The sequence below is a fragment of the Sphaerodactylus townsendi genome, linkage group LG02, assembly GCF_021028975.2.
Source record: "Sphaerodactylus townsendi isolate TG3544 linkage group LG02, MPM_Stown_v2.3, whole genome shotgun sequence".
NCBI classification, from domain to species: Eukaryota; Metazoa; Chordata; class Lepidosauria; order Squamata; family Sphaerodactylidae; genus Sphaerodactylus; species Sphaerodactylus townsendi.
In genome coordinates this window covers 19,758,675-19,785,187 of record NC_059426.1, presented here as the reverse complement: position 1 = coordinate 19,785,187, position 26,513 = coordinate 19,758,675, and the positions used below count along the sequence as shown (strand labels likewise).

The 26,513-nt window shown below is 43.5% G+C and overlaps 2 protein-coding genes across 2 annotated transcripts in view; one reads left to right on the top strand and one right to left on the bottom strand.

Annotated features, from left to right (window-relative positions):
* Positions 1 to 166: 166 nt before the first annotated feature.
* SUMO1 (small ubiquitin like modifier 1) lies at positions 167 to 19,323 on the bottom strand. The gene is made up of 5 exons (XM_048484110.1): positions 18,873 to 19,323; positions 13,726 to 13,800; positions 10,045 to 10,122; positions 6,674 to 6,745; positions 167 to 1,354 (listed from the first exon to the last, which is right to left on the bottom strand). The coding sequence occupies exons 1-5, from the start codon at positions 18,882 to 18,884 to the stop codon at positions 1,286 to 1,288; spliced, it is 306 nt and encodes a 101-aa protein (XP_048340067.1). The 5' UTR covers positions 18,885 to 19,323; the 3' UTR covers positions 167 to 1,285.
* A 6,558-nt stretch (positions 19,324 to 25,881) lies between these two features.
* Positions 25,882 to 26,513, top strand: part of NOP58 (NOP58 ribonucleoprotein) — a 28,658-nt gene continuing 28,026 nt past the window's right edge. Inside the window, 1 exon segment of the mRNA XM_048486473.1 lies at positions 25,882 to 26,076. Within this exon segment, the coding sequence (XP_048342430.1) occupies positions 26,032 to 26,076 (45 nt within the window). The 5' untranslated portion in view covers positions 25,882 to 26,031.

Here is a 26,513-nt window from a genome sequence, read left to right as displayed (position 1 = left end):
TTTCAGACTACACTAGGCAGTTGGGCTGCAAATCAGAGAAAAGCACACCCTTATATCCCACTGAACATCAACATGGCAAGCTACTCATGACAATAACCTTGGTTCTCATTCCATTCAGTAAGCCTGCTCTTCAGCTAGTTGCCTCTGGACCTAGGCCCTGGTTTGCGGGGGGGGGGGGGGTTATGTAATATTTTGAATAAGTGGTTGACTGATTTCTCAGTATTTCCACATCTTACAGCTTACTTTATTTTTCAGCCTTATGCTAACAAAGTTTTAGAATTCAAGTGGCACACATTGTACATAGAAAACACAACAAAGTTTAAAGATGAAACTGAGATTGCTGTTCAAACTGTCATGAGCTAGCAGCAAGGATCATGCTAGTTCATAAAAACAATTAAAAGATTATTTTTATGCATTAGTGTATGAAACCAATGTTCCTTAATATTTCCCCCTATTGTTTTGCAAATAATCTCCCACCTTCAGTTATCCCAAATAAAATGCAGATCTTTACATAATTGTCTGTTTTGTTTATTTACGGGAAGCCGGTACAGTCAGTGTCCAATAAAAACCCCTAACCCAGGCCAAGAGTTATAACATACAAATCATTACCCATTCTTGTCGCACAAAAGTTACATATTAATTACTACAAATTCAACCTTTCATGGGATCTTCTGTCAATGAAAAATCGGCAGACTTGCACATTGCTTTCGAGGAAAGGACCTTGAATTTCTATTAGCGGAAGGGGAAAAAACTCTACATTTTCCCACCAACATTTGGATACTTTTCTGTTCTAGGCTATCAGCAAAAGCTACAGAAAACAGTTCTGAATATGAGGACTCATTCTGCCCGCTGTGCGGATCTCAGAAGAACTTCCATCTCCAACTTAAAATCCACAAGTTTAAAAGTCACATCAAATCTTCAGGCCAAATTTGGAAGTTATTGGGAACCCTTTGCCCATTTAGCTGACCTGTTAACGTGCCTGAAAACATACGAGCCTCGTGAACACACAAATGCATGTGTGAATGGGTGTATTTCTAAGGAGGAAACAGGGGAAACAGGGAAGTACAACTGCAGCAGATTCACAAGAGCTCGGCACTATGAGAACAAATGACAGGGTGTAATGAGCACAAGAATTCAGAACAGACACTTGGGAAAAAAGACCCCGATTAGGGGAGTGGGGTGTTGCTTTCAATTCAGTGTTATATACCACATTACAAAAGAACTATTATTTAAAAATAAAAAAGGATCAAAGGGGAAAAGGGGGCAGGGGAAGGAAGCAAACAGCCTAAATTGTCGAATGGCCTCCTGTCTGTTCCTGATACACTTCGATCACGTCTTCTTCTTCCATCCCAAGCTGTGAAAGAGGAAACACGTTAGTTTGAAAGAACTCTTCGATTCCTGAATTCAGAGCCATTCATTCAGTTCTCTTCTCACAAGCCACGAAGCTAGCTGAAACAAGCTAGTTATACAAGCTAGTAACAAGCTAGTTATACGAAATAAACACTATTCAGTGAAATGACTCAAATCATTATTGTAAACCAACTTAATACTGTACACATTAAATATTTATAGAGTAAAAATGTTCATTTTTAGCCACATAAAGCTCATATACCTCCCAGGAGAGAATATCTGATCTTTATTTAAATATATTTCATTAAACATTTTTACTATAAAAAATTGTATGCAACACCACCTAATTAGCAGATACTCTTTCTGCACTGTAAAACAGAAGTTAATGGCATGTTCTTAATACCACATAAACTTTATATCAAAATATAAATTTCCATTCTTCTCTCTCTCTTAAATATTTTATATTTGAAAATAAAAGGACAAAAAATGCATAACAACAGTACAATTAGAGTGTTGTGGGTTTTCCGGGTTGTATAGCCGTGTTCCAGTAGCATTTTCTCCTGACGTTTCACCTGCATCTGTGGCTGGCATCTTCAGAGGATCAGGAGAAAATGCTACTGGAACACACCCATACAACCCAGAAATCCCACAACACTTTAGTGATTCCAGCCATGAAAGCCTCTGACAACAATACACTCATAGTATAAGCAAATAAAATAAATAATAAATGGTGTTAGTTATACCAATAAACAATAATTGATGATTTAATAATAATGACATTAAATGGTCATGACTAGATTAATAAATTTAAGCATGAATTTCTAAAAATAGTTTCCATATATTAGAAAATAAATTGATATATAGTTGTCATCTACCTGCTATTCAGATATTCTCTATTAAACACCTTTTAATACAAGATTAGAAAATCTAAGAATAATCAAGGAATAGTACATAACATTTATGTCAATTCAACTTCTCTCTCCTGTGCTCCCCATTTCAGGAGAAAAATATTAACAATGCTTCCCATTTATCTTGAAAATCCATGACTGGTCTGTTATTCACATAACTCATTAATTTTGCCATTAGTGCGTACTCTGCTAGTTTACTTTCCAAGTCTTTCCACTATGGACAATCATCTGCTTTTCATTATGCTGCAAATATAACTCTCGCCACCGTGATCATATATCTGAATAATGTTTAAAGTTTTTGGAAGATTTCCAGGCAAGGTGGCCAAAAGCATTCTGTTTGCGTCTGTAGCAAATTTAATTTAAAATATTCTGCATTACGCCATGTATTTTTTTCCAAGACTTTTTTGTCTTTTTGCATATCTTAAAAGGTCCCATCCGACTCTCTGCATTTCCAGCATTCCCCTTTATAATTCTTATCCAGTTACTCAATGTCCTTTGGGATGATAAAACATCTTGCAACAATCTTACCCTAATATCTGACTTGCTGTAGATTTTATATCTTTCGACCAGAGGATCTCCCCTTGTTGAAGAGATATCTCTTCTTCAAAATTTTGCATCCATCTAATTATACATGTTTTAACTTGAGTTGTTTCTGTGACAAACTGGACTAATGGTTTATAAATCCAACCTAGCAAATGTTATTTTTGCTGTGTTATTACATTTTCATATTCTGTCAGTCCCCCGACTTACACCTCTTGCTATGCTGATGTCCTTTTCCAATCTTGAAACTAGTTGTAAATATAATAATAATGGTGGATGTTTACGTTTTACATTTCTCCTCTGTCCCAAAGCACAAGCAATAATAGTGGCCAAGACAATTACTTGCATATCTGGGGTGCTGTGTGGTTTCCGGGCTGTTTGGCCGTGTTCTAGCAGCATTCTCTCCTGACGTTTCGCCTGCATCTGTGGCTGGCATCTTCAGAGGATCTGATAGTAGGAATGGAAAGCTAGTGGAGTATATATACTGTGAGGTCAAAAGTCACAAAGAAGTCTGTAGCATGTGAGTAACAATGAAGATAGCAAGGTCAAGATGCATTCACCTACTGACCTTGAAATCTTTATCGTTACTCACATGCTACAGACTTCTTTGTGACTCACATGCCAGGCTACTCTATTCAGATGGCCTCACCTTTTGACCTCACAGTATATATACTCCACTTGCTTTCCATTCCTACTATCAGATCCTCTGAAGATGCCAGCCACAGATGCAGGCGAAACGTCAGGAGAGAATGCTGCTAGAACATGGCTTTCATACAGCTCGAAACCACACTAACTCTCCGAAGCTGATCTTCCGACGACGTGAAAGCCTTCGACAATACTTGCATATCTATTGACCAAGATTTTTCCAAAATTCAGGACCAGTACAGGTTAAGTGGACAATTCTGAGGAGACACAGGATGGCATCGTTTAGAACGCCTGCCAATTCCTTGCTTCGTAATTAGAGATAAAGACCACAACTCAATAGATCCTGTGATGCTGGAAAGTGCTGACAAGTCACAGCTTACCAACAGCAACCCTGTACAGTTTTCAAGGCAAGACAGAAACATGGGTTGGTTGGCCTCTACCTCTGTAGAGCAACCCCGGACTTCCCTGGTGGTCTCCCGTCCAAGTGCTAACCAAGGTTGGCCCTGTTTAGCTTCTGAGATCTGGCAACGGGCAAGCCTGGTCAGGATCTGAATGGTACTTAACCCTAATAAGAGGATCTTTTTATTCCTGATTTGTTCTTTATGAAGGAAAGCAGTTTCAAACTCACTGGGGTCTATAAGAGGTCATGAATTCAGCTCTACTTTAATGCATATATGAAGAGTTAATAATCATAAGCATCGTTTCCACATGCTCATATTACTGCACCAAAAAAGGGGGGGCTGGATCAGGGTCAGATCGCCCTGCAATTACTGTCGGTACTGACACCTCTTGCTAATGGCGCTTTTTCGTTGACAGCGTCTCTGCAGATCTTCAAGACGGCAACACTGAACTGCACAAAAAAGGACCCTTGGAGCTGTCTTCGCAGATGGCCATCTCAACTAACTGAAAGTCAAGCAAGTCTTCCTGAATCCCATCCATCCATCCATCCATCCATCCATCCATCCAAGAGTGTCCAACTCTGGCCTTCGAGACATTCATGGACTATGATTCCCATCAGCCCCTGCCAGAAATCCATCAGCCCCTGCCAGATTCCCATCAGCCCCTGCCAGAAATCCAGCCCCTGCCAGGGGCTGATGGGCATCATAGTCTATGAACATCTGGAGGGCCAGAGTTGGATACCCCTTATTCAAAACATTCTTATGCCACTTTTCCATCCCAACGTAAAGTTCCCAGTCAAAAACATGGGGAACAAACCTTCAAAAATACATATATAGGCAACATTTAAGCAAAAAGGGAAAGGCTGGGGCTCAGCAGCAGCGGATCTGCTTGGTCCCAGGTTCAAATCCCAGCATCTGCAGTAAAGGATCTGGAGCAGGTGATGAGAAAGACCTCTGACCCTGGAAAGCAGCTGCCAGCATCAGACTGGCCTTGCAGGACCAAGGCTCAGGGGCAAAGCATCTGCTTCACAAGGAGAAGGTCCAGTCCCCAGCCTCTCCATTTAAAGACTACTTTAAAGCATATCGTGCCACAGTTCAGTCTTTATGCCTCAAAGACGAAAAGTTTAGGCATAGGCTGGCTGGTTGGTTGATTTGAAACACCACCGAGTATTATTCGGCCCTCAAAACTCTCTCCATCTTTATAGCCATCCGCTTTGCAGAAATCCAATCCAATTCTGGGCAAAGCACGCCTCTCTGCGGAAATGCTACGTTGATCAAATGCATCCACATGTGGAGCTGTTCTTTTTGACAGCTCACATTAATTTGGGGGCTGTGGCTTACAGTACAGTCGGGATGCACCCCCAACCCACACTTTCTCAGAAACACGTTCTGTTAGGAACCCCAAGGCATTGGGATCCCACACAGACAGCTGCTAGCTGGATCTGAGGAAGCCCCCAAATGAGCTGGCAGAAGGGTTGGCTTTGACTTAAATCTCATTGAATGATGGACAAAGAAAGTTATCGATGGACTGACTTAATCCCAGAGAAGCACAACCTTAATCTCGTGTCCCTCCTGGCCACCATTTTGTTTGCCAGCACACCAATATCTTCCCAAACAATTGCTTTTCCCCACCCCAACTCTCTTGCCTCCTTCTGTTCTGTATATTCCGACCTGATGCTTACTCCAGTAGTATCACTAGATATCTCCGCCAATTCTGCCCCCAATGGCTGGACTGTGCCTATTGGGATGTCTGTAGCCTAATGTTGCTTGGGCTCATCCAAACAAACAAACAGGTGAGCCAGCTGCACTCCTGCAGGTTTCTTTGATGGGCTTGAGGGCCTATTCTAAGCCTCCTTCCAGCTTATTTGTGGTTCCATTTGGAACAGCCAGCTGTGCTGTTGTGCTGCCAGGACTCCTCTAAGGAAATGGTCACTGGAACAGCTTCCAGGGCTGCTGTCCCACTTACCAACTTTAGCTGCACCACTGACCTCAGAGCCTAAAGGAGGCGACCTTAGAGAATCACATTCATCATGCACCCAACTGCAGAAGTTCAGTTGCATTCCAGGAGAACAACTTTTTATGCCCAAGAGAATGAGGAAAAAACGGACAACAAATGTGATGGATTCCAAAGTTGTTTTTTCAAACCACTCCTTGAAAATGCAGTCTCCTTCAGGGGCAGAATATGAGAGACTAAAAAGCATGTGCAAAAAATGCTGCTACACATACTCAGCTTAGTTGGCAATTGTTTACCAATATCAGTGCAACAGACCACTCACTCTACATAGCGAGGATGACTTTGGCTACTGCTTGTATACAGCGCTAATTTCCATGAATGCAAGAAGTTTTTATGGAGGAAAGGCAGCACAGTATAGTTCAATCTCGTTAGATCTCAGAAGCTAAGGAGAGTCGGTACTTGGAAGGGAGGCCACCATCAAAGACCCTGCGAGGAAGGCACTGGCAAGCCACCTCTGCTTCTCCCTTGCCTTGGAAGTTCCTTGCTCGGGTCACCATGAGTCGGCTGGGACTTGACAACATTTTCCATACCCACAAGGGGTTTTCGTTAACAGAATGGGACTTTCTTGCTTCACTGGGACCACAAATGGCCCCCCAAATGCCATTCTGCTAGATCAGGATGACAGACAATTTGGAGGGCGACAGCGGGTAATCAGCAGAAATCTACTACTGGATCCAAACCTGTATCACATCAGCATAATTCTCCCACACTACACAGAAGTTGCTTCTGAAATGTGAGTCAGAATAAAAAGTGTCCAACATTCATATCCTATTTCCAGACATTTTAGTCACCACTTTTTTAAATAAAAAAAAACCTACCTCTTTCGGAGTATGATTATCAGTAATTCTCTGACCCTCAAAGAGGAACCTGAGTGAATTCATTGGGACCCCCTAAAAAGAAAAACGCACAATAAGATACTGAGATGTGCAAGACTCAACAAAAAGTATCTACGTAAAATGTAGTGTCTACTAACTAGTTTTACATTACTATAAAACTTATATATCGAATGCCTCCTTTATACCTGAGAGTGCATAAACCAAAAATTTACTGTATAGATATTTACCAGATTGTCTATTCCGCTATTCACTGTATGAATTATCTTGCTCATTCCGCACTGTTTTCTACATTTGAAATTCTCTTTGTTGCACTGTTTATGACACATCAAATATGATTAATTTTGCATAGCTTCTAAATTGTTTGCTGGATGTCTCATGTCATTTGACTGCATTGTCTCATATGGCGTAATGCATCTCAAGTCTCTCTGAGAAAGGCAGGCTCTAGATAGATACAACAAGCCACATTCTTGACAGTTGTCCTTAATGAAAATGTGTTCTTACACTTAACAAAAACACTTTAATTATTCCAACCCATTCACCCAGATCAGCACATCCAAGAACAATCTTATCTTGGGATTCTCCTGACAAAACACATCCAAATTTTTATGCTGCAGAAATGTTTACGTTAACCATATAACTTCTACAGTTTGAAAACTCGTTGCTACATGAAATATCAAAATATCAAAAGTGGGCACACCAGGAGATTATGTAAGATACATTTCTCTATTAAAACTATAATTTTCTGCAAGTTTCACTGAGCTATTTGGAAGGCTTATCTGTGACACTAAATTGATTCATGCCAGTTATGCTATCTACCAACACTAACAAACACCTGACAGCAGCACAGAAACTCCTCCTATAGATCTAAAGTTCAAGAAGCACTTGGAGATACTTTTGTTCCACAATGGGACAGAAGATTTATTTACTTATGACCCAACACTTATTTTTAATTCTGGTTCTTTAAATAGCAACTGTACACACCTTGATTCCACCCCACCCCCCAAAAACCATTTTGATGCTGCATCTCTCCCAAGTTAAAAAGAAAATTTTGGACTGTATCAATAGGAGTATAGTGTCAAGATCGAGGGAGGTAATCAAACATCTCTATTCAGCATTGGCTAGACCTCACCTGGAATATTGTATACAGTTCTGGGCACCACAATTCAAGAAGGATACTGACAAGCTGGAATGGGTCCAGAGGAGGGCAACCAAAATGGTAAAAGGTCTGGAACCCATGCCCTACGGGGAGAGACTTAGGGAGCTGGGTATGTTTGGTGAGGAGAAGGTTAAGAGGTGACATAATAGCCATGTTTAGATATTTGAAGGGATGTCATGTTGGTGAGGGAGCAAGCTTGTTTTCTGTTGCTCCAGAGACTAGGACCAGGAGTAATGGGTTCAAGGTGAAAGAAAAGAGATTCCACCTAAACTTCCGGACAGCAAGGGCTGTTTGACAGTGGAATGCACTACCTTGGAGTGTGATGGAGTCTCCTTCTTTGGAGGTTTTCAAAGAGAGGCTGGATGGCCATCTGTCAGGAGCGCTTTGATTGTGTATTCCTGCACTGCAGGGGGTTGGACTTGATGGCCCTTGGGGTCTCTTCCAACTCTATGATTCTTTGAAAAAGAAATGCTGTTTTCAGCAGCCTAGCAGCCCTGACTGGGATGGTCCAGGCTAGCCTGATCTTGTCAGATCTCAGAAGTTAAGCAGGATTGGTCCTTGCTAGTATTTAGATGGGAAACTAATATCAAAGTCCACAGTCAGCACAAAGAGCCAGGCAATGGCAAACCAGCTGAATTATTCCCTTGCCTTTAAAGTATCTAAGTTGGCTGTGACTTGTTGGGAGTTACACACATGATAGTGATTAGGATTCGCTTAGGATTCCCCTCAATTTCCAAATATGAGAACTGGCATCTTTCAGAGCGATACCAAGAGGTTTCAGCCTCCATGAATTTTTGGGCCCCAGTGCCTTCCTAGGGTTTTCAGGTAGATAGTCCTTGATTTTGAGGAACTGTGTGGAAGAAGTCTGATCACAGCTTTCCCCACTACAGAGCTGTACTGACAGGAGAAGGAACATCAAATAGTGTTTCCCTTCTTTCCTTTTTCTTTGGGTAAGAATCCTCCAAGGTCTCAATTCTACAACCCTATTCCATCTACACCAGCATATTAGGCCTACAATTTAAAGACTTGACTGTCTGTCTGCTCTCTTCCAGAAAAGAATTCAGAACCCTTCATGGCTTTCAGTCCAGTATTAAGGACCAGCCAAGACCTCCTGGATCCTCTTCTCTTTATAACCCCATCACTCATCTTTTCTTTGAATTATACTGCCAATGCTGCTATTCTCCTTCTAAAGCCCTGCCCCTTATCTATTCTACTTCTTGCTGGTCTAGATCTTGCTGGTGTCCAGTGGGCACAAACAGGATATCATGTCTTATCAAAGAGGACTAAGCTTTGCAAAGAAGAGTACCTGCCTGTCTGTTTCACACAGGAATGGAAGCAGAGCTAGAACCAGAGCTTCAACCCACGGAGCAGCTATTCTTGACAGTTCCTTCTGTCCATAAGGACTATACTCTGTTCCACAGAAAGATGATAGTTCAGTTGAGGTGAAGTGGTTGAGAAAACTGTATGCTTCAAAATTACAATACAGTCCCAAGCAAATACGAGAATTATCATTCATTTGTATGCACTGCCTTTGTCAAAACCATTGTTTTGTGCAGGACATGGCACTTTAATACATGCCAAAATGTATTTTTACTTTCAAAGGGGGGGGGGGAGGGGCTATGTAGGCACCAGGACCTAGGTGGAGCATTCTACAGCAAAGGTGGTCCGACATGTTGGGTTCTGTGGCGGAGGAATATATAACACTACTATCATCTTTCTGTGGAACAGAGTATAGGTGAATGTATTGTCGAAGGCTTTCATGGCCGGATTCAACTGTGTAACAGACTTCCCTCTGTGATACACCTCTGAAGATGCCAGCCATAGATGCAGGCAAAACGTTAGGAACAAGATCCACCAGACCACGGCCACACAGCCCAGAAAACCCACCACAACCAGAGTATAGGTGACATTTTAAATCTGCACCAAAATGATCTTTCACTTCTCTTACAGAGGCTGAACTGTTATGCAAAAAGTCTAGCAGTGGGAACTTCATTTCCTCAGTATTTAGAATACACATGACTTCATAACAGCTCAGTTCATCTCTGCTAGTGGCTCCATTACCATATTGAAGTCCTATTAATCTGACCTGCTGAGCAGTTTTATTTATCCCACTTCAATCCCTTGGACTTCTGTGGACAAAAAAAATAATTCAAGCGCATTTTAGAGAGAAAGGTCAAGTCTCAACAACTTCACAAACCTGTCTCTGACAGTATGATTCTTTAAGTTTTTTTAGATGCGTTGTCATTTTCACCTTGAAGTGGATTTCACTGCTGTCCTGCAAAGGAAATACAAAATACATTACCATACGATTGAGAAGTCACTTGTGTATTTGAAACGGCTAATTCACAATGGACAATCACGCATACTCATAACCGTGCCCTACATTCGCCTGACCTCTTCTTTCAGTACCACAGTATCCAATGAGAAGTTTGATTTGACACAGATCACTTCAGATTAATTTTGTTTCTCTTTTAAAACAGATGGTATTCTCTTTGCTCTGTTGAAGTTTCTGCTTTAATTTTCAGAAGTGTGCACTGAACACATACCTTTGAACATATGAAACTGCCTTAAACTAAATAAGACCCTTGGTCTGTCAAAGTCAGTATTGACTATTCAGCCCAAGAGAAGGTCTCCGGGTTCCCAGGTAGAGCTCTTTCACATCACCTGCTAACTGGTCCTTTAACTGGACATGTCGGGCATTGAACTTGGGACCTTCTGTATGTTAAGCAGATGCTTTACCACTGAGCCATGCCTTCTTCCCGATTTCCATTTTCACCTTCCCTTCCTCTTCCTACAACAGACACCTAGTGAGGTAGGTAGGGCTGAGAGAGTTCAGAGAGAACTGTGACTAGCCCAAGGTCTCCCAGCAGGCTTACTATGAAGGAGCAGGGAAACAGATCAAATCCTGATTAGAGTCTACTGCTCATGTGGAGGAGTGGGGAATCAAACCAGATTAGAGTCCACCACTCTTAACCGCTACACCACCCTGACCCTCCAAGTGCCAATAATTTATGCCAGATACAAAGATATCCTCCAAATAATAACTGATATCAATATGTTCATACACAAATGGTGTTGGACTGACCCTACAAAGTTGTATTAAATTAACTCAGAATAATTGGGGCATTCAGAACAGATCAGTCTACTCCAGGGGTAGGCAACCTTTAACACCCAAAGAGCCATTTGGACCCGTTTTCCACGGAAAAGAAAGCACTTGGACCGCAAATACTTTTTGACATTTAAAATGAAAATAACACTGCATATATTGGTTTTTTACCTTTACGCTTTGTATAAACAATTATAGTGTGTTGCTTATGAAATCCATGAAGTGCTACAGAGAAAATTATATTTTATTTATGTAAAGAACACATTTTGAACTCTTAAAAAATAATAACAGACCATGTCTGCCATGGAGGGTGGACTCAACAGCCATATTCCTCACTGAGAATAGCCCCTGCCCTGGTCCCAAGAGCCACAACTTCTGAGAATCTACCCCCAAATGTCCTGGGATTTGCCCGCCAGGAGTTGGCAACCCGCGACAACCATGGCTGAGGATGATCCCGGCCTTCCTCCCTTCCACGATCTACAAGCTTACCCTCCACTAGCTTACTGTGAAGTAAACCTTCCAAGATCCCCATGCGAATCCTGACTCGTGCCATGGAAGCTTGCTGGCTGACCTTGGGTCAATCGCACGCTCTTAGCCTAACCAACCTCACAGGGCTGTTGTGAGCATAAAACAGAGAGGACAATGATGTAAGCCACTCTGGGTCCCCACTGGCAGTGAAAGGCGGGATAGAAATAAAATAAACACATTTTATGACACACCACCAGGAATCCACACCAGAAGCTCCTTTGGTCATTCAGTTTCCAGATATTATGCATTTTGCATTCCCACATCACCCCAACAGCTCTTTCAATGCGGTAGGGCCTCTGGGGCAATCTCCCATTATCAAATAAAAGTGATGTCAGGATGCTATATAAAGCTTTATGTTCTCTTACACACAAAGAAACATAGAAGTGTTGCGTCCTGCTGTCTCTTCCTCCACAGCCCCTCCCTTTGGACAACGAAAAACTATCAAGTGACCGCTGCTACACCTGGGGGGCCCTCCCTTCCCCGTGGGCTAGCATCTAGTCATATCATGCCAATTTTGAATGGAATGCAGGAGATTGCTTTAAGAGATTGATTCCCTTTTCACATTTAAAATTATTTATTATTAGATTTATTCCCCCCCCCACCTCCCACTACAGCAGGCTTGAGGGGATAACATCATGTCAATATACATTTAAAAACAGAAACAGCTAAAATAGATTAGAATCCATAAAATAACACAAATACTAAAGATGGAGCTCTAAGTTCCTTGCAGAGCTGATTCCCAAAAACAATAGACTGTCCACAAAGTGGCGAGAAGGACTGAGGGGAGCATAAAGAAGAGAGGTCTCAAGTGGGGATTTGCAGGGTGGGAGGTTTCCAACAGCAGCCAGGAGCACATTGGCATACATCTGTGCTCTGTGTGAATGCTGTTTTCAGATGTTACCTGCACATGAGTGGCTCTTGTCTGGGGGTGCTCTTGGATCTATTCCTACTGCTAGATAAACTAATGGCAGCAGTGACCAAGAGTGCATTTTACCAGCTGCAATGTGTTAGCCAGCTGCAGCCTTTCCTGGACAGAAAAGATCTGGCCACTGTGGACCATGCTCTGGTTACAGCAAGATTAGAATGCTGAAATGCGCTCTACGTGGAACTGCCCTTGAAAAGTGCTTGGGAATTTCAGATAGTTCGAGATGCTGCTATCATGATGTTACCCTGAGAGGGTTGTAAGAATCATATCACTCCAGTCTTGGCCCACGTACACTGGCTTCCAATTTGTTTCTGGGCAAAATTCAAGGTGCTGGTTTTGACCTTCAAAGCTCTTTATGGTTTGGGGCCATTGTACCTCAAGGACTGCCAAATCCCTTATAAACCTGCCCAACAAATCTTTGGAGGCCACGCTTCAGGTAACCCTGCCTTCTGAGATTAGATGAGTGGCAACCTGAGAAAGGGCCTTCTTGGTCACAGCACCAAAGTTCCAGAACTGTCTCCCAAGGGAGACGAGTACATTCCCTTCTCTTGCCATCTTCCGCCAGTTTCAGGGGGATTGTGGTGCATTCCCAACTCAATGTCACTGCTTAAAGCTACAGACCAATGCTGCTAAAAGATATATGTAACCAGCCTGCTATACATTACCACTGCCATTCTTTCCTTTATTCCTACTTTATGGCTTCACATGCTTTGTAGACAGCTAGGCTTACCCTGACACCCTGGTCCCATGAGAAAAAGAGTTACATCCGTTATCTTCTGGAGGCAGGAAGCCAGATGGCTTCTTTTACTAACGGAGGCCGACCTTGGGGCGCCTCAGCTCCGGGGACTGTTTTTCACAACTTCTTGGGAAAGCAGGAGTGGGGACTTCAATGGGATAAAGGCCAGGTTTGTCAGAACTGGCTTTGCCAAGCTTTGGTGCTTCATCAATAAAAGCTACTGATCAACACTAGAGTCCATTTATTGGCTTAAGATTCGAGACCTAACAGCCAGTGGGGGGAGATTGTTTTTGTTTTGATTGGCATTCCTTCAATGATCTTTCCATCCTAACCAATGTTTTGTGTGTGTGTTTTATTTGTATTGCAGCTCTGTTTTTTCACTCTCTTTAAAGTTGTTTTAATGAGGTGTGGTTGGAGAGGGGAGTTATTTTAGTGGCTCATAACGTATTTCATCAGGTATGTTTTAAATTGCTGGCCACGTTGGCAGTCCTTGTAAGGGCAGAAAGATGGGATATACATTCGGTAAATAAATACATATGTGCCTGCAAGATTGTACCCCATGCAATAGATCAGAAAAGCTCACCTGCCCAATGACTTTGAGTTTAATGTATTCTCCTTCTTTCTTATCTCCCAAGTCCTCTGCTGAAGGTTTGTCTTCCTGCAAAACAAACAAAACAAAGATCAGAAAAAGGGATAAACTGCAACTAGTCTGGCCATTTACGCACTTGTGGTCTTTTTCACATTGAGCAGTGGTTCTCAACCTTCCTAATGCCGCGACCCTTTAATACAGTTCCTCATGTGTGGTGACCCCCAACCCTAACATTTATCCATTTTACAGATGGAGAACACTGATGCAGAAGGTCTTAGGTGACCCCTGTGAAAGGGTCATTCAACCTCCAAAGGGGTCCAGACCCCCAGGTTGAGAACCACTGACATTGAGCATACATTTCCTTTGGGTTTGATTCTTAGCTACATATTCACTTCACCTCTCTTCAGATCCATTGCGCTCTCAGATCAGAGAATCCCCACAGTTTTCTGAACGCTGTTAAAGTGTGACTTTCCCTCCCCCTACACAGGGAAAGCAAAGGAGACCATTGTGTGTTAAGCTTTCTTTGGGTTTTCTCACACCTCTTGGCCTTCTCCCACCCCCACACAACATGTTTCTCGGAGCCACCATTTCGGAATGGAAAGTCTTTCTTTTTTTAATGCTGAAAGTCTACAGCTGGAGCAATAGACCCTGTGAAACTGATGTGAAATTGACATGGGCTAGCAAAGTTATACCAAAGAGGATGGGCAGGGGGGACGGGGGACGACAGCAAGCAACCTCCCCAAAGGTTGCACAGAAACAACAAGGAAACAGTAGGTGAGTGGGCAACATGGCAGATCATGTCAATTAGAGACACTTTGCAGGAGGAAAATCCCTGTGTAAACAATAAACAGCCGGAGATTAAGTAGTGCATGCATAAATGTCCTGTTTTCATGGGACAGTTCTTTAGCATCTTTTTGTGCATTTGCAGATAACTGGCACCAGAGGGGTCAGCTCAGCCTTCTTTCTGCATACATACGACAGAAAGCCATGAAAGACTGACGTTGGAAGAACTGGATTAGATGCACAAAGACTACAGAACAAAATTCTTTTTAGGATTACTCGCTTAGACCAGCAATCCCTGCATGTGTTCCCAAGTGGTATAATCTCATACACAGGATTTACCAGACCAGCATGTTTAGAACAGCAAGCTACTATTGCAAGTTACTGCAAAAGACACCTGTACAGAGTTTGCTCGACTAGGAAAGTTTGCTTTCCCTTTGTGTTATCCACAAAACAAAGGAACTCTCCAAATCTCTAACCTAACTGTTTTCAATAGCAGCATTACAAAATGACATAGAAAATTAAAATTGCTGTTGCTTACCTAGGTAAATTTAAATGCATCCCCTTATTCTCAATGGATGCAGTGCAGTTTGTGATAGTAATGGCTTAATAAGCCAAGAAAGAATTTGGATAGCTCTGAATAATGAATTAAATCCAAAAGATGGAACAAGTAGCATTCCAGTGCAATGGAAAAATTTGCACAAACACCCAAAGGAAAAATTAAACCAAGGATGGGGTGTTGTGAGGTTTCCGGGCTGTATGGCCGTGTTCCAGTAGCATTTTCTCCTGACCTTTCGCTACCAGCCACAGATGCAGGCGAAGATGCCAGCCACAGATGAACAGCGATTCCAGCTGTGTGTGCTCCTCTATGGAGCACCTATTTGGATCGAAGCTATAAACAAAAATATAAACACAGCCCAGTCCCGTTTCTTCCACAAAATTATGGGCTTACCAAATTGTGCTTCATATGCAGCCCTATGTTTAGAACTCGGGCAAATATCATATGCCACGATGGCCTGGCTGAGAACTGTCAGATACTGGCTACGTATCCACTATTTGCAGGATCACTCCAGTTTGCTACACCTCATGCTTTCCGACTATGCAAATTCTAGGTGGCTGAAACTAGTTGAGGGAAAAATCAACACTCTTGGCTTTCATTAGAGTCGTTAGTCCCTCTTTCCCTATCAGAAGCATATAGCTGCTTGAAAACTAAGCTATTAGAACAAGAGTATCGGGATATGATAACAGCTGCGAGGAAAACTTGTCCCCCACTGACCCTGCTTATTCCAATTGAACAAGGACACATGGCCAATTATTTACAGTGGATCACCAACCCTAAATTAAGAAGAGCTTTAACACTGGCCAGATTCAATCTAATGCCTTCTATGCTGCTCTATGGAAGATATCAACAAATTGATAAACAGAGGAGGCTATATCCATGCAATATGGGTCAGGTGGAGACACTCGATCATACCCTCTTTCATTGTGTAAGGTTTGCAAAAATCAGAATGTCACAATCTGCACTTATCCCATTTCTGTATAACAATCTAACTGATGCTCTTAAGATACCTATGTTTTTGAACAACATGGATCCCACAGTGTGTGAGAATGTAGCAAAATTTCTGCTAACAATAATAGACGTAAGTCTAGATGAATACCAACCAATGTCTATGTATTATGACCACATATAGCCAGCAGTAATTTTGCTAGCTTCTGTCAGTATCCGATGACGTTTAAGTGAGTTAACTTAGCTGAAGGAATGTCCTATAGTTACAGAAGGACCATGTATATATTTTAGTATTTAGTATTTTAGTACCAGTGTCTATAATTGTGAGCAATAATGGGCAAATTTTGTATGCTGATTTTGTATGTTTATTTTATGCCAATAAAGGCTTGTGACTGATTCCAGCTGTGAAAGTCTTCCACAATACATGAAACCAAGGATGTTTCAATACTACTTCCAACTTGAAACCCTGAATGTGTAAGAGAAGAGCATCCTCTCTTGTTTTAGTTTCAGGTGGGTAGTTGTGTTAATCTTCGTAGCAGTAATAGATTTGAGTCCAATAGCATAATGAAGACCAACAAAGGGCATATGTTTTCATGAATGGAAGCTCACTTTGTCAAGTATCTGGGAAAATGTTGTTGGTCTTTAAGGTGCTACTAGAATTTTGTTTCCTCGTTTTCATTTCTGCCTATCCACATTTTACTGAATTCACAATTCGATACATAGAAGAGTCTAGTACTGGTGGCCTGTTAATCTTCAAGAAACCTTTTCCATGTTAACCTGCCTGCAGAATATTTTCGCCACAGTTTATTTAGGAGTCCCATTTTTAGGACACACAATTGATGGTGGGCACTAGATCAACATCACTTCGCAATACATTGATGTGCAATGAAGAACACAGGCAACAATTTTACAGGGCTGCAAACTCAGTAGGTGAAAAATAGTCTTTCACAGAATCTTGCTGTCACTACTGACCTTCTTAGAACCCTTTATAAGTTTCCAGTAACTCCAAGGTTCTCCAGAACAGAGTAAAAAAAACCCTATACTGCATCATTCAGCAAGCACTGAAGGTTTCAACACCAATATATCAATAGTAAACCTCAGCAGACTTTTAAAAAGGCAGTATATCTGTTTGATTTAGCAAAGAGAATAATTCTGTTGCCCTTACAAGCAACCACACATGTATCCTTTGGATGAAAAGGGTCTGGAACTAGACATTTTCTGGAGAATTCCCTCACAATGTAACTCTCATTTTGAACTTGAGAATCTGCTTGCACAATGTTCACCTAACAATGCTTTGCAGAATGGACAGCTACCTCAGCATTTGCTAAAGCTTTAAGTTTCCTGCAGAGGAAGCCTCCCCTGCTTAATGCTAAAAAGCATCAATACTTTGGGCAAACTGAAAAATATAGTGAATAGTTCTATCCAGCACCGAATAGAAGTTTACAATACATCTCCTGGGGATTTAACCACAAGAGGTTTAAGCTAAAAAAAAGTGTGGTGGCCTAGTTTTATATTATTTCTAAAACATAGCCTAGCTAAACTGAAAATGTCAAATAAATGCAAGCTCAAGAGAATTAACCAGGAATGTATAGAAAGTCAGAACTACTGGTGCTATGACAAGATAGAATTTTGAACTGTTGGAAATGCAGCAAACCAATTATGATAAGTGTCATATTATCTCAGTTTCAAAAGCTGGATTTTTTTGTTAAGTTCCTACGTGGATTCAACTTTCTACCTGTGTTCCTGGTCCCAGTCGGAAGTCATGGTGCAAACAGGCCTACCCTGCAGACAGCAAAGAAACAACCACCCCTAAGAAGAGAAGGACTGCTATATATCATACCAATTCCAAAGGGCAAAAAACTCAATTAATGGGGCTTGTTTTGGGAAAGCATGAATTCCAGGGATCGTTCCCATTTCACAAAAGGACCTCTCCCTAGACTCAGTTCTGCTGCTAAAGGTATTCCAGGAAGTCTTACAGAAAGTACAGTTACTAGATTTACAATCCATCCACTTATGGAAAAACCACAATCCCAAAAAGAGTAACGATCGAGGCATCCATGCAATGCAAATTTACGGCTTTGGAGCTAGTTTTTTGATGAAGTCATTCAGGGTTTGATTAAAAACAAACAAACGGAGGGAAACTGTTCGACTTCACTCGCTCGTTCTCCACTCACATGTTCTCCGAGAAACAAAACAAAAATTGTGTCCCAGCTATTTCTTTTGGGATTTGACAACTTTCAATGAGGAAGCCCCCCCCCCCCCCACTTTCTTACACTACCTGCGTGCTCATGGGGCCATGCGTGTATACAACCTTTCAAAGGAGGAACCAAAATAGGGAATGACCCCGGCTCAAAAGTCGTTTCACACGAGACGAAACAGAAAGCACATCTTGCGTGAGATGGTTTTTCGGGGGGGGGGGGGGTTCTCTTTCTCCCTATGGGCACCACACAGAGAGAGAGACACCCCCCCCCCCAAAAAAAAGGAATTCTTTATGGGAGAATAAGAAGGTTTTGGGGAAAGGCAGCCTTGGATGTGGAAGCCGCCAGGCCCAGAGAGCAACTTGGGCCTTTTGTTTACGGCCTGGGGATGCCTCCGTCCCCCACCGCCAGCCCCGCTCTCGCCTTTGTGTCCCCGGCCAGGCAACCCCTCACCCGGGGCGGGCTTCTCGCCAATGCCTCCCAGGCCCCAAAGCGGGGAAAGGGGGGGTAGAAGCGGCGCCTCCCAGGCTTCCGCAGGCCCCCGCGCGGCGAAAAGAGAGGCCCGGCCTCGACCCCCTCGCCGGCTCGTATCGGAGGATACGGCGAGGCCTCCTCCGCGCTGTGGGAAGGAAAGGGCCTCAGGCGGAGCTCCTGACCTGGTCCGACATGGCTCCTTCCGCAGGCCCGGCCGGTCCCCTCCGCCGCCGGTGAAGCGCCCAGCAGCCCGCCTCGGCCTCGCCTTCGCCTCGGTCGCCGAGCCGGAGCGGCCCACACGCAGGCCGGGGTTTCCTCGGCGCCCCTCGCCACTTCCCGCGACGACGCTCCGACGCAGCGCCGCCGCCGCCGCCGCCGCTTCTTCTTCTTCTCCTCCTCCTCCTCCTCCTTCCTTCCCTCCCTCCTCTCCGCCAAGCCGGCCTCGTCTCCTGCTGCCGCCGCCGCCGCCGCCTCCCCACCCCTTCCCGGGCTCGCGAGCGGGACCGCAGCCGAGAGTCTCCCGAGCGGTGGTCGCCCCTCTGCTCCGCTGCTCTCTCTCCCGCCTCCCCCGAGTGGGTCCTCTGCGCCCAGCCCCCGAAGCCGTGGCAGGAAAAGATGGCTCCTGCCCGAAGGGAGCGGGCGCGGAGGAGCTCTCGTGCAATCCGGAGCTAAGGCCCGCCAGGCAGAATGAGCGCGGCGCCCCCTCCCCAATTAGCTGGGGGTAGGCACCAAACATGGCCAGCCCCAGCGTCGGTTTTGGGGTCAGGTGCTTTGGAGGAGCATCGTGCCCCGCGTCAGTTTATGGAGGAATGGGAACCTGGGCGTTTCTGGGCTGCCAAGCCAGGCAGGCCCACTTCAAGAAGCCCCACTGCCTTGTCTGTGTACAAGCTACGACCCTCCAGGATCAGCGCCAGATTTACCTGTAGGCTTGGCAGGCGGAAGCCAAAACCCTCCCCCCTCCCCTCCCCCCAAATCTACGGGCCTCCAGCCTAGGTGTGTAATATTTTGGACCCAGTCTCAAAGGCCTTTTCTTACCAATGCTGTCATAACCCACTGTAGTCTCTAAACAACCTTTCAGGAATTTTTCTTGCACTTCTTTTCAGAATAATACTGATCCTACTACTACTAGTGGTGGTGGTGGTGGTGGTGTGATTAATAATTTGTTTAAAACACTCTTCCATCTTCCTCTAGTCATGAGGGTAGGGGGTTGAGAGGGGCCCTCCCAAGTGGAATAGTACATCATCTAAATCCAGCTCTGCTCTTAGGGAATAGTGGAGGACCGCTTTACTCTTAGGCAGTGCCAGATTTACCTATGGGTTTGGCAGGTTAAAGCTGAGGGTCTCAAAAATCTTGGAAGCCTCCAGTAAAGGTGTACAATATATTTGACACTGTCATTGGCCTTTCTTACAATTGCTGTCATAGTCTCTGAACTATGAAAATTCCTTCAGGAATTTTCATGGCATTCCATTTCAGAATAAGGCTGAAGCCAATAACTCAACACTAGCACTGATTTCTGTATTGATTGTGTCCTTCCAGGACTTCACTGACATGGATCCCATTTTGTGGACCCATCATTATCTCCAAGTGAGTCACACTTTTATTCTGTGGACATCTGTGGCAAAATGGTCATCACAGTCAGAGGGGAGAACAGGAACTGCTATAGAGTGTACAAAAACAAAACCAGGTACATAAACTCAGAACAGGAGCTCCAACTGACACCAACACCAAGAAAGACAGACATTTGTGTCTGGACAGGCAGGGCTTGGGGAAGGGAAGGATCTCAGGATGGTACAATTCCAAGGAGTCCATCCTCCAAAGTAGCTATTTTCTCTAGGGGAATGGATCTTTGTCATCTGGAAATCTGTTGTAATTCTGGGAGATCTCCAGGCCCCACCTGGAGGCTGGCAATCCTTGGAGGATGGCAACTTATCTGTGAATTGGGGATAATGCAGCAGTAGATGTTGGGGCTATCTGCAGAATTGATGAAGGCAGTACTGGGCAAATTCAGAGTTATTTTGATATTTATTTTGTAGATAAAAGATGCACTTCTGAAAACTGTGGTGGGTGGAAACTTTGAGGCTGCTAGCATTGCAGCTAATTGGAAAAGGAAGGATGTGTCCACCATTTCAACATTGTTTAATAAATTTTGGGAGAGGGCCCTAATGGTTAAAAAAAAATTATTAGCTGTCAAATTAAAATGCTTCCTTCTGAAGAGGATATTGGAAGGCAGTCTCTTGATTATGTACTGGAACTTTAGTTACAAAATAGTGTTTATGTGTATTTTAATATGTCATCACATAGTTCTGAAATATTAATGTGAATAGTTCATTTTTTTATTCTGGTGGATTAATTAAAAAAAAGGATCCTCTCAAGGTTTATACTACATCAGCTCCCAGAGTAAAAAATGTAAAATGTAAAACATCTGTTTGGCTCAGGAGCTACTGTGGCTGACAGAAAGAAATGTCTATGTATGCAGTTCCCTTGTGTCCATGTGGTCAGAGCATCTCTGGATTGCAGCCAGCACCAGAAGAGACTTAGTTCACCTTCAAAAAGTCAGTGTTAATTCCATCAAAGTTACAGGAGTATAAATTGGATCAGAAGACTCGTGAAGGGCACAAACTACAATGTAGTTCATCTCCGCCTATACTCATACCCTTCTGAATCATGTTCAAACCAAGGGCATATTCACTTCACACAGTGGTTTTACTATAAATTCTAACAAAATAACACTCCTACCATGACAGATCTCGTGTTTGATAATCATTGCGTTAGCTGCCCATTAGGAGTTCTCATCACAGTAGGAAGTAAGTCCTATTAGATAGGAGCATTCTAAATATCTATATGACTGGGCTGCAAAGATGATCTGTGTTCCATAGTCTCCTGAGAGCATTTAGAACAAAGTTCGATTAGATTTCGAATACCTTTAATGGCATATAAATAGTTTAACATTAACATTGCAAGATAATAATAGCCTTTACAACTTCTGATGAGTTAAAATAACACCATTTTAAAATGTAGCCACCGCTTCCAACAGCTCGTAGTTGTGGCTGTTTAAAAGATATATAACCTTCTGTTTATCTGTAATGCCTTCACTTCCATGCAGGAAGGGGATTATGTGCTTCCTACCTATCTCATAAAAAGGACAATCCAACAGCATATGAGATACTGTTTCCACAGAACCCATGCCACACGGGCATTTCCTTTCTTTATGTGGAATTCCAAGGTGGCATCCAAGGCTAAAGGAGGAAGGCAGGGCATTACACCTAGCTAAGGTGATTGCTCTACGCCACCGGGCCTCAACCAGGAGATAAAGGTACCGGGCTACAATTAATCTATCCACAGGTATTCCCAGAGAGATTGGGGAACAGGTTTTATTAGCTTCCTCTAGCATCAGTTGAAACTATCAAAAAGTCTCTTCTTGATAGCCCCATAGACCTCCTGCTCTGTTAACATTAGCAGGTCCTCCAAGGAAATGCCCAACTCATTAAGTTTGGCTTTGATTTTAACCCACCCACTTTAAGGTTGTGTGGGAGGATGGAAGCGTCTCCTGGGATGTATAGTCCAGTTCATCCTTCAATTAAAACAAAATCCTGGCCCAAAACTTGATAATGTACAGCACCAGGCCAGAGTTTTCCAGCCGATGCTGGCCTGTTTCTAAGCACAGGGCCACATAGGGAATAGAATGTGGCAAGCCAAGGATTTTATACAGAAAGTACGACTGGACCCTTTCAACCTCTCTGCTCCATGCCCCTATCCAGATGGGGATCCCATAAAGGATTTGTTGACTCACTTTGGTAGAACAAAGTTGCTGCACTATGCCAGAGAAAAATCTGCTCAGTAAAACAGCAGCATAGACACCCTCAGTGCTGGCACCGTCTGAAAACTTCTGATCTCTCAAATACAGGCATGATACCATGGTAAATTAAAGCACCAAGCAGCATCTCTTCTGAATTTTACCAACTGGGGGCATGTAAATAGCTTTTAAGATGCAAGGCTTCCTGTCAGGAGGCCTGTATCTAGGGGGTTTGCTTATGCTGCACTGTGTTTCACTGGAGGGAGGTTGGTGGGGGTTAATTCTGTTTCTAACTGTCTTTTCTAACTACTGAAGAATGTGAGCTGAGGCCAGGTGGCTTCAAGGTCATTGGAGGCTCTCCTTAAACTGTTATCTATATGCATTTTCTGTTGGGCGCTCTTTCCCAGGCTTGGGGGGGTAGCGTCTGTGTTCTTATGTGCTGTGTGAGCGGGAAAATCTCAGTCTTGGCTTTAGCCACGGCAGACCTGTATTTTCAATAAAGCTACTGTTCTTCAACACGAGTTTTGTGGATTTACTGGGGTTCTGACAATTCCAGACTGCCCGCTGAACTTTAAACCCACACAAAAGAGCCAGAACCTCAGTTTTTCACCCACTTCCTTCATGTCATTGTGTAGACTTCACTACTGTACCAAGCAGGAGTCCAAGAGTACTACAAGAGATGGATGGGAGAAAACAGACTACACACCCCTATTGCTTCATCATCTCCCAACTTTGTGATGAATGTAAAGGAACAAGAGGAATCTCTGGTTTGCAACTCAACTCCCATAACAGGCCTGGTTTAACTGTGTCTTAGTTGGTTCTCATGTGGTGGCACAGCTGAGAATTATACGTTGCTGTTTATAACCCAGTGCCTTAAATGTGCTACCTATAGGTGGGTTTAGAGATTCCCCCAGAATTACAACTGATCTATAGACTTCAGAGATCAGTTCCCTTGGAGAAAACTGTGTCTTTGGAGTGTGGATTCTATGGCATTGTACCCTGCTGATGACCCTCCCTTCCCAAACTCCATCCCCATTTTCTCTTCTCCGTCCGTCATCACATTGGAATTGTACATAATTACATTATGTTCTGCAGTCCTTATGTTTGATTCCCTGCCTAGGGCTGATTCCTCATGGGCCAAAAACAGTGGTGTGAAAACGGTGTGAAAACAGTATAAACCCTTTTACACTGTTTTAAACCCATTTATACCATTTTCACACTGTTTTCTCACTGCTGTTTTTGGCCCATGCGGAATCATCCTAGGATTCAGGTATTTGCAACTTTTTTTCTTTGTAACCTTAAGTACAAATGGCCACCTTGTGTGGTAAGCTAGGGTTAGGTTGGGTAATACATGGAGAATGGAGGGGGGGGGAGCCTGAGGAAGGTGGAGGTTAGGGTAGGACTTCAGTGGAGCACAATGCCACATAGTTCACCTTCCACAGTGGGTATTTTCTCCAGGTGAATTGTCACTTGGAGAGCAATTGCAATAGTGGGAGATCTCCAGCCATTCCCTGGAGGTTAGCAACCCTAGGTGAAGCCTCTTCTCTTTGGTTGCTGTGTGGTTTCCGGGCTGTATGGCCGTGTTCTAGCAGCATTCTCTCCTGACGTTTCGCCTGCATCTGTGGCTGGCATCTTCAGAGGATCTGAGCCAGCCAGATGCCAGCCACAGATGCAGGCGAAATGTCAGGAGAGAATGCTGCTAGAACACAGCCATACAGCCCGAAACCACACAGCACCCTCTTCTCTTTCTTCCTAATTCAATAACCACTACACCAGTCCAGCTCCATTCATGCCACCTTCAGAAAAGGCATTTTTGAGAGAGCAGTTGGCTAATTGTGGCTTTGTGTGGGCACCTGGTCAATGGGATTTTTATTTATTTTATTTAAAATATTATCAGGCTACCTTCTCACCCAAACAGTAGCCTCAAGGCAGTTAAACTCAAACATTAAAACATTTCACCATTAAAAACTTTTAAAACAAAGTATACAGTTCAATAAAACATATAAACAGAAATAACACCAAAGCCCCAGACCAATAACAGTTATTGGGGATATGCCAAACAGAACAAAAAAGTTGTCATTGGCTGGTGGAAGGCAACAATAGAGGGGGATGGACAAATCTCATTTTTAAGGGTTTGTGTGGTTTCTTTTATATTTGCATTATACTGTTTATTAGGGGAAAATGTTCGTACACAGGACTGTTTTATTACCTATATGGCATTTCTAAAACCAGTTGGATTGCACATTGAAGCATCCAAAAGGTGGAAGCCTACTTAAAAAGAACATAATTATTGAATAGCGAAATGTATATTGTTAAAAGAGGTATTGTTGGGACTGTGGTATACTTTTTATTAAAGGTAAAGGTGCAAACGCCGGGTCATTACTGACCCATGGGGTAATGTCACATCACGACATTTACTAAGCATGCTGTCTTGGGGGTGATTCACCATAGTCTTCCCCAGTACTCTACACTTTATCCCCAGCAAGCTGGATACTCATTTTACCAACTTCAGAATAACCAAAGATTGAATCAACCATGAGCTGGCTACCTGAAACCAACTTCCATCGGGATCGAACTCAGGATCCAAGCAGATCTTGGACTGCAATATTGTGGCTTACTACTCTGTACCAACAAAAAGTAAACTAGGCAGATACAAGTACTTAGGAATCAAGGTAAAAGTTATTTAAGTGTCAAGCAAAGGTTGCCTTCCAGTGCAGTAATTTGAAGTTCGCACACTTTCAGAGGCAATCCCATGCAGAGTTCTTGCTCTCTAAGCCAAATGCACTCCAGCATGTGCTTTTGCACTGCCCTGCATATGAGACAACCAGACCAAAAACTTTTGCAACGGGTTCTAGCAAAGAAAAAAAGTTCATCAGACCAACAAAAAAGCTTATACTTGTTGAACGATTATGCCGATAACATAACAGAGACAACAGCCAATTTTTTATGTCTTACTATTGAGATGCGTCTACAAAAGTAGAGTAAGACTTCAATAGTTCTGCAGTCGATCCTAAGATTCATAACGTTACGTATGGATATATTCTTTATTTTATCAGTCTTTCATGTTGATATGCCAATAAAGGTTGACCTGACTTGACTGTAAGCCTAATGGGAGTGAATATTTTTAGGATGGCACTCTTAGACCCATAAAAAAATACAGCTCTACTTGCATGAGCAGGATTTTTTAGGCGGAAACTCTTAATCTATGCTAGGACTTTTTTCTTAAGTACTGCTGGATAAAAGCAGGAAAGGCTTTCAAGAAAGAGATAATAACTCCCACCCCCCTAGGGAGAGATGTTCTTCAACAGCCGCAACCGGGAACCGGAAGTCCGTTTACACAATGTTAGCGACTGTTGCCCCTTGCCCTGCTTCCCGGCAGGCTGTTCGGCGTGCTTCCGGTGTGGCGCGGAGCCATTCACTTCCGGTCGCCTGGGCTGCGTGGTCCCGGGGCCAGTGCCCGTCCTCGTTGCTCTAGTCCCGCCGGCGGAGGTCCCCCTTCTCCCCCGGGAAGTCCCCCCCCCGGAGCTGGTCGGCCTCTTTTCGCCGCCATGTTGGTCCTGTTCGAGACGGCGGCTGGATACGCCATTTTCAAGGTAAGGCAACCGCGTGGTTGGGATCTTCACGTGTTCATGGCTGCTGCTGAGAGCGGAGCTGGGTCGGGCCCGTGGAGGAATAGAGGGGAAGTGGGCATAGAAAGCCTCTCCCCACCCTGGAACATCGCACCCCCCGGTTGCTCACCAAGGCAGTGGGGTTGCCAACCTCCAGGTGCAGCCTGGAGATATCCCAAAATTACTATGGATCTCCAAATGGCAGAGATCAGTTCCCCTTGAGGGTGGACTCTGTGGCAGTCTAGCCCATTGGGGTCCCTTCCCTCCCCAAATCCCACCCTTCTCAGTCTCCGTTCCCAGAATCTCAGGAATTGACAACCCTGGAGAGGAGGGTACTGTAGCTTAAGAACAGTTTAGAGTTGAAATATGTTTACCCAGGCTATGGTACTTTGTTCCTGGAAACAGTCCCGAGAGGTAAGGCA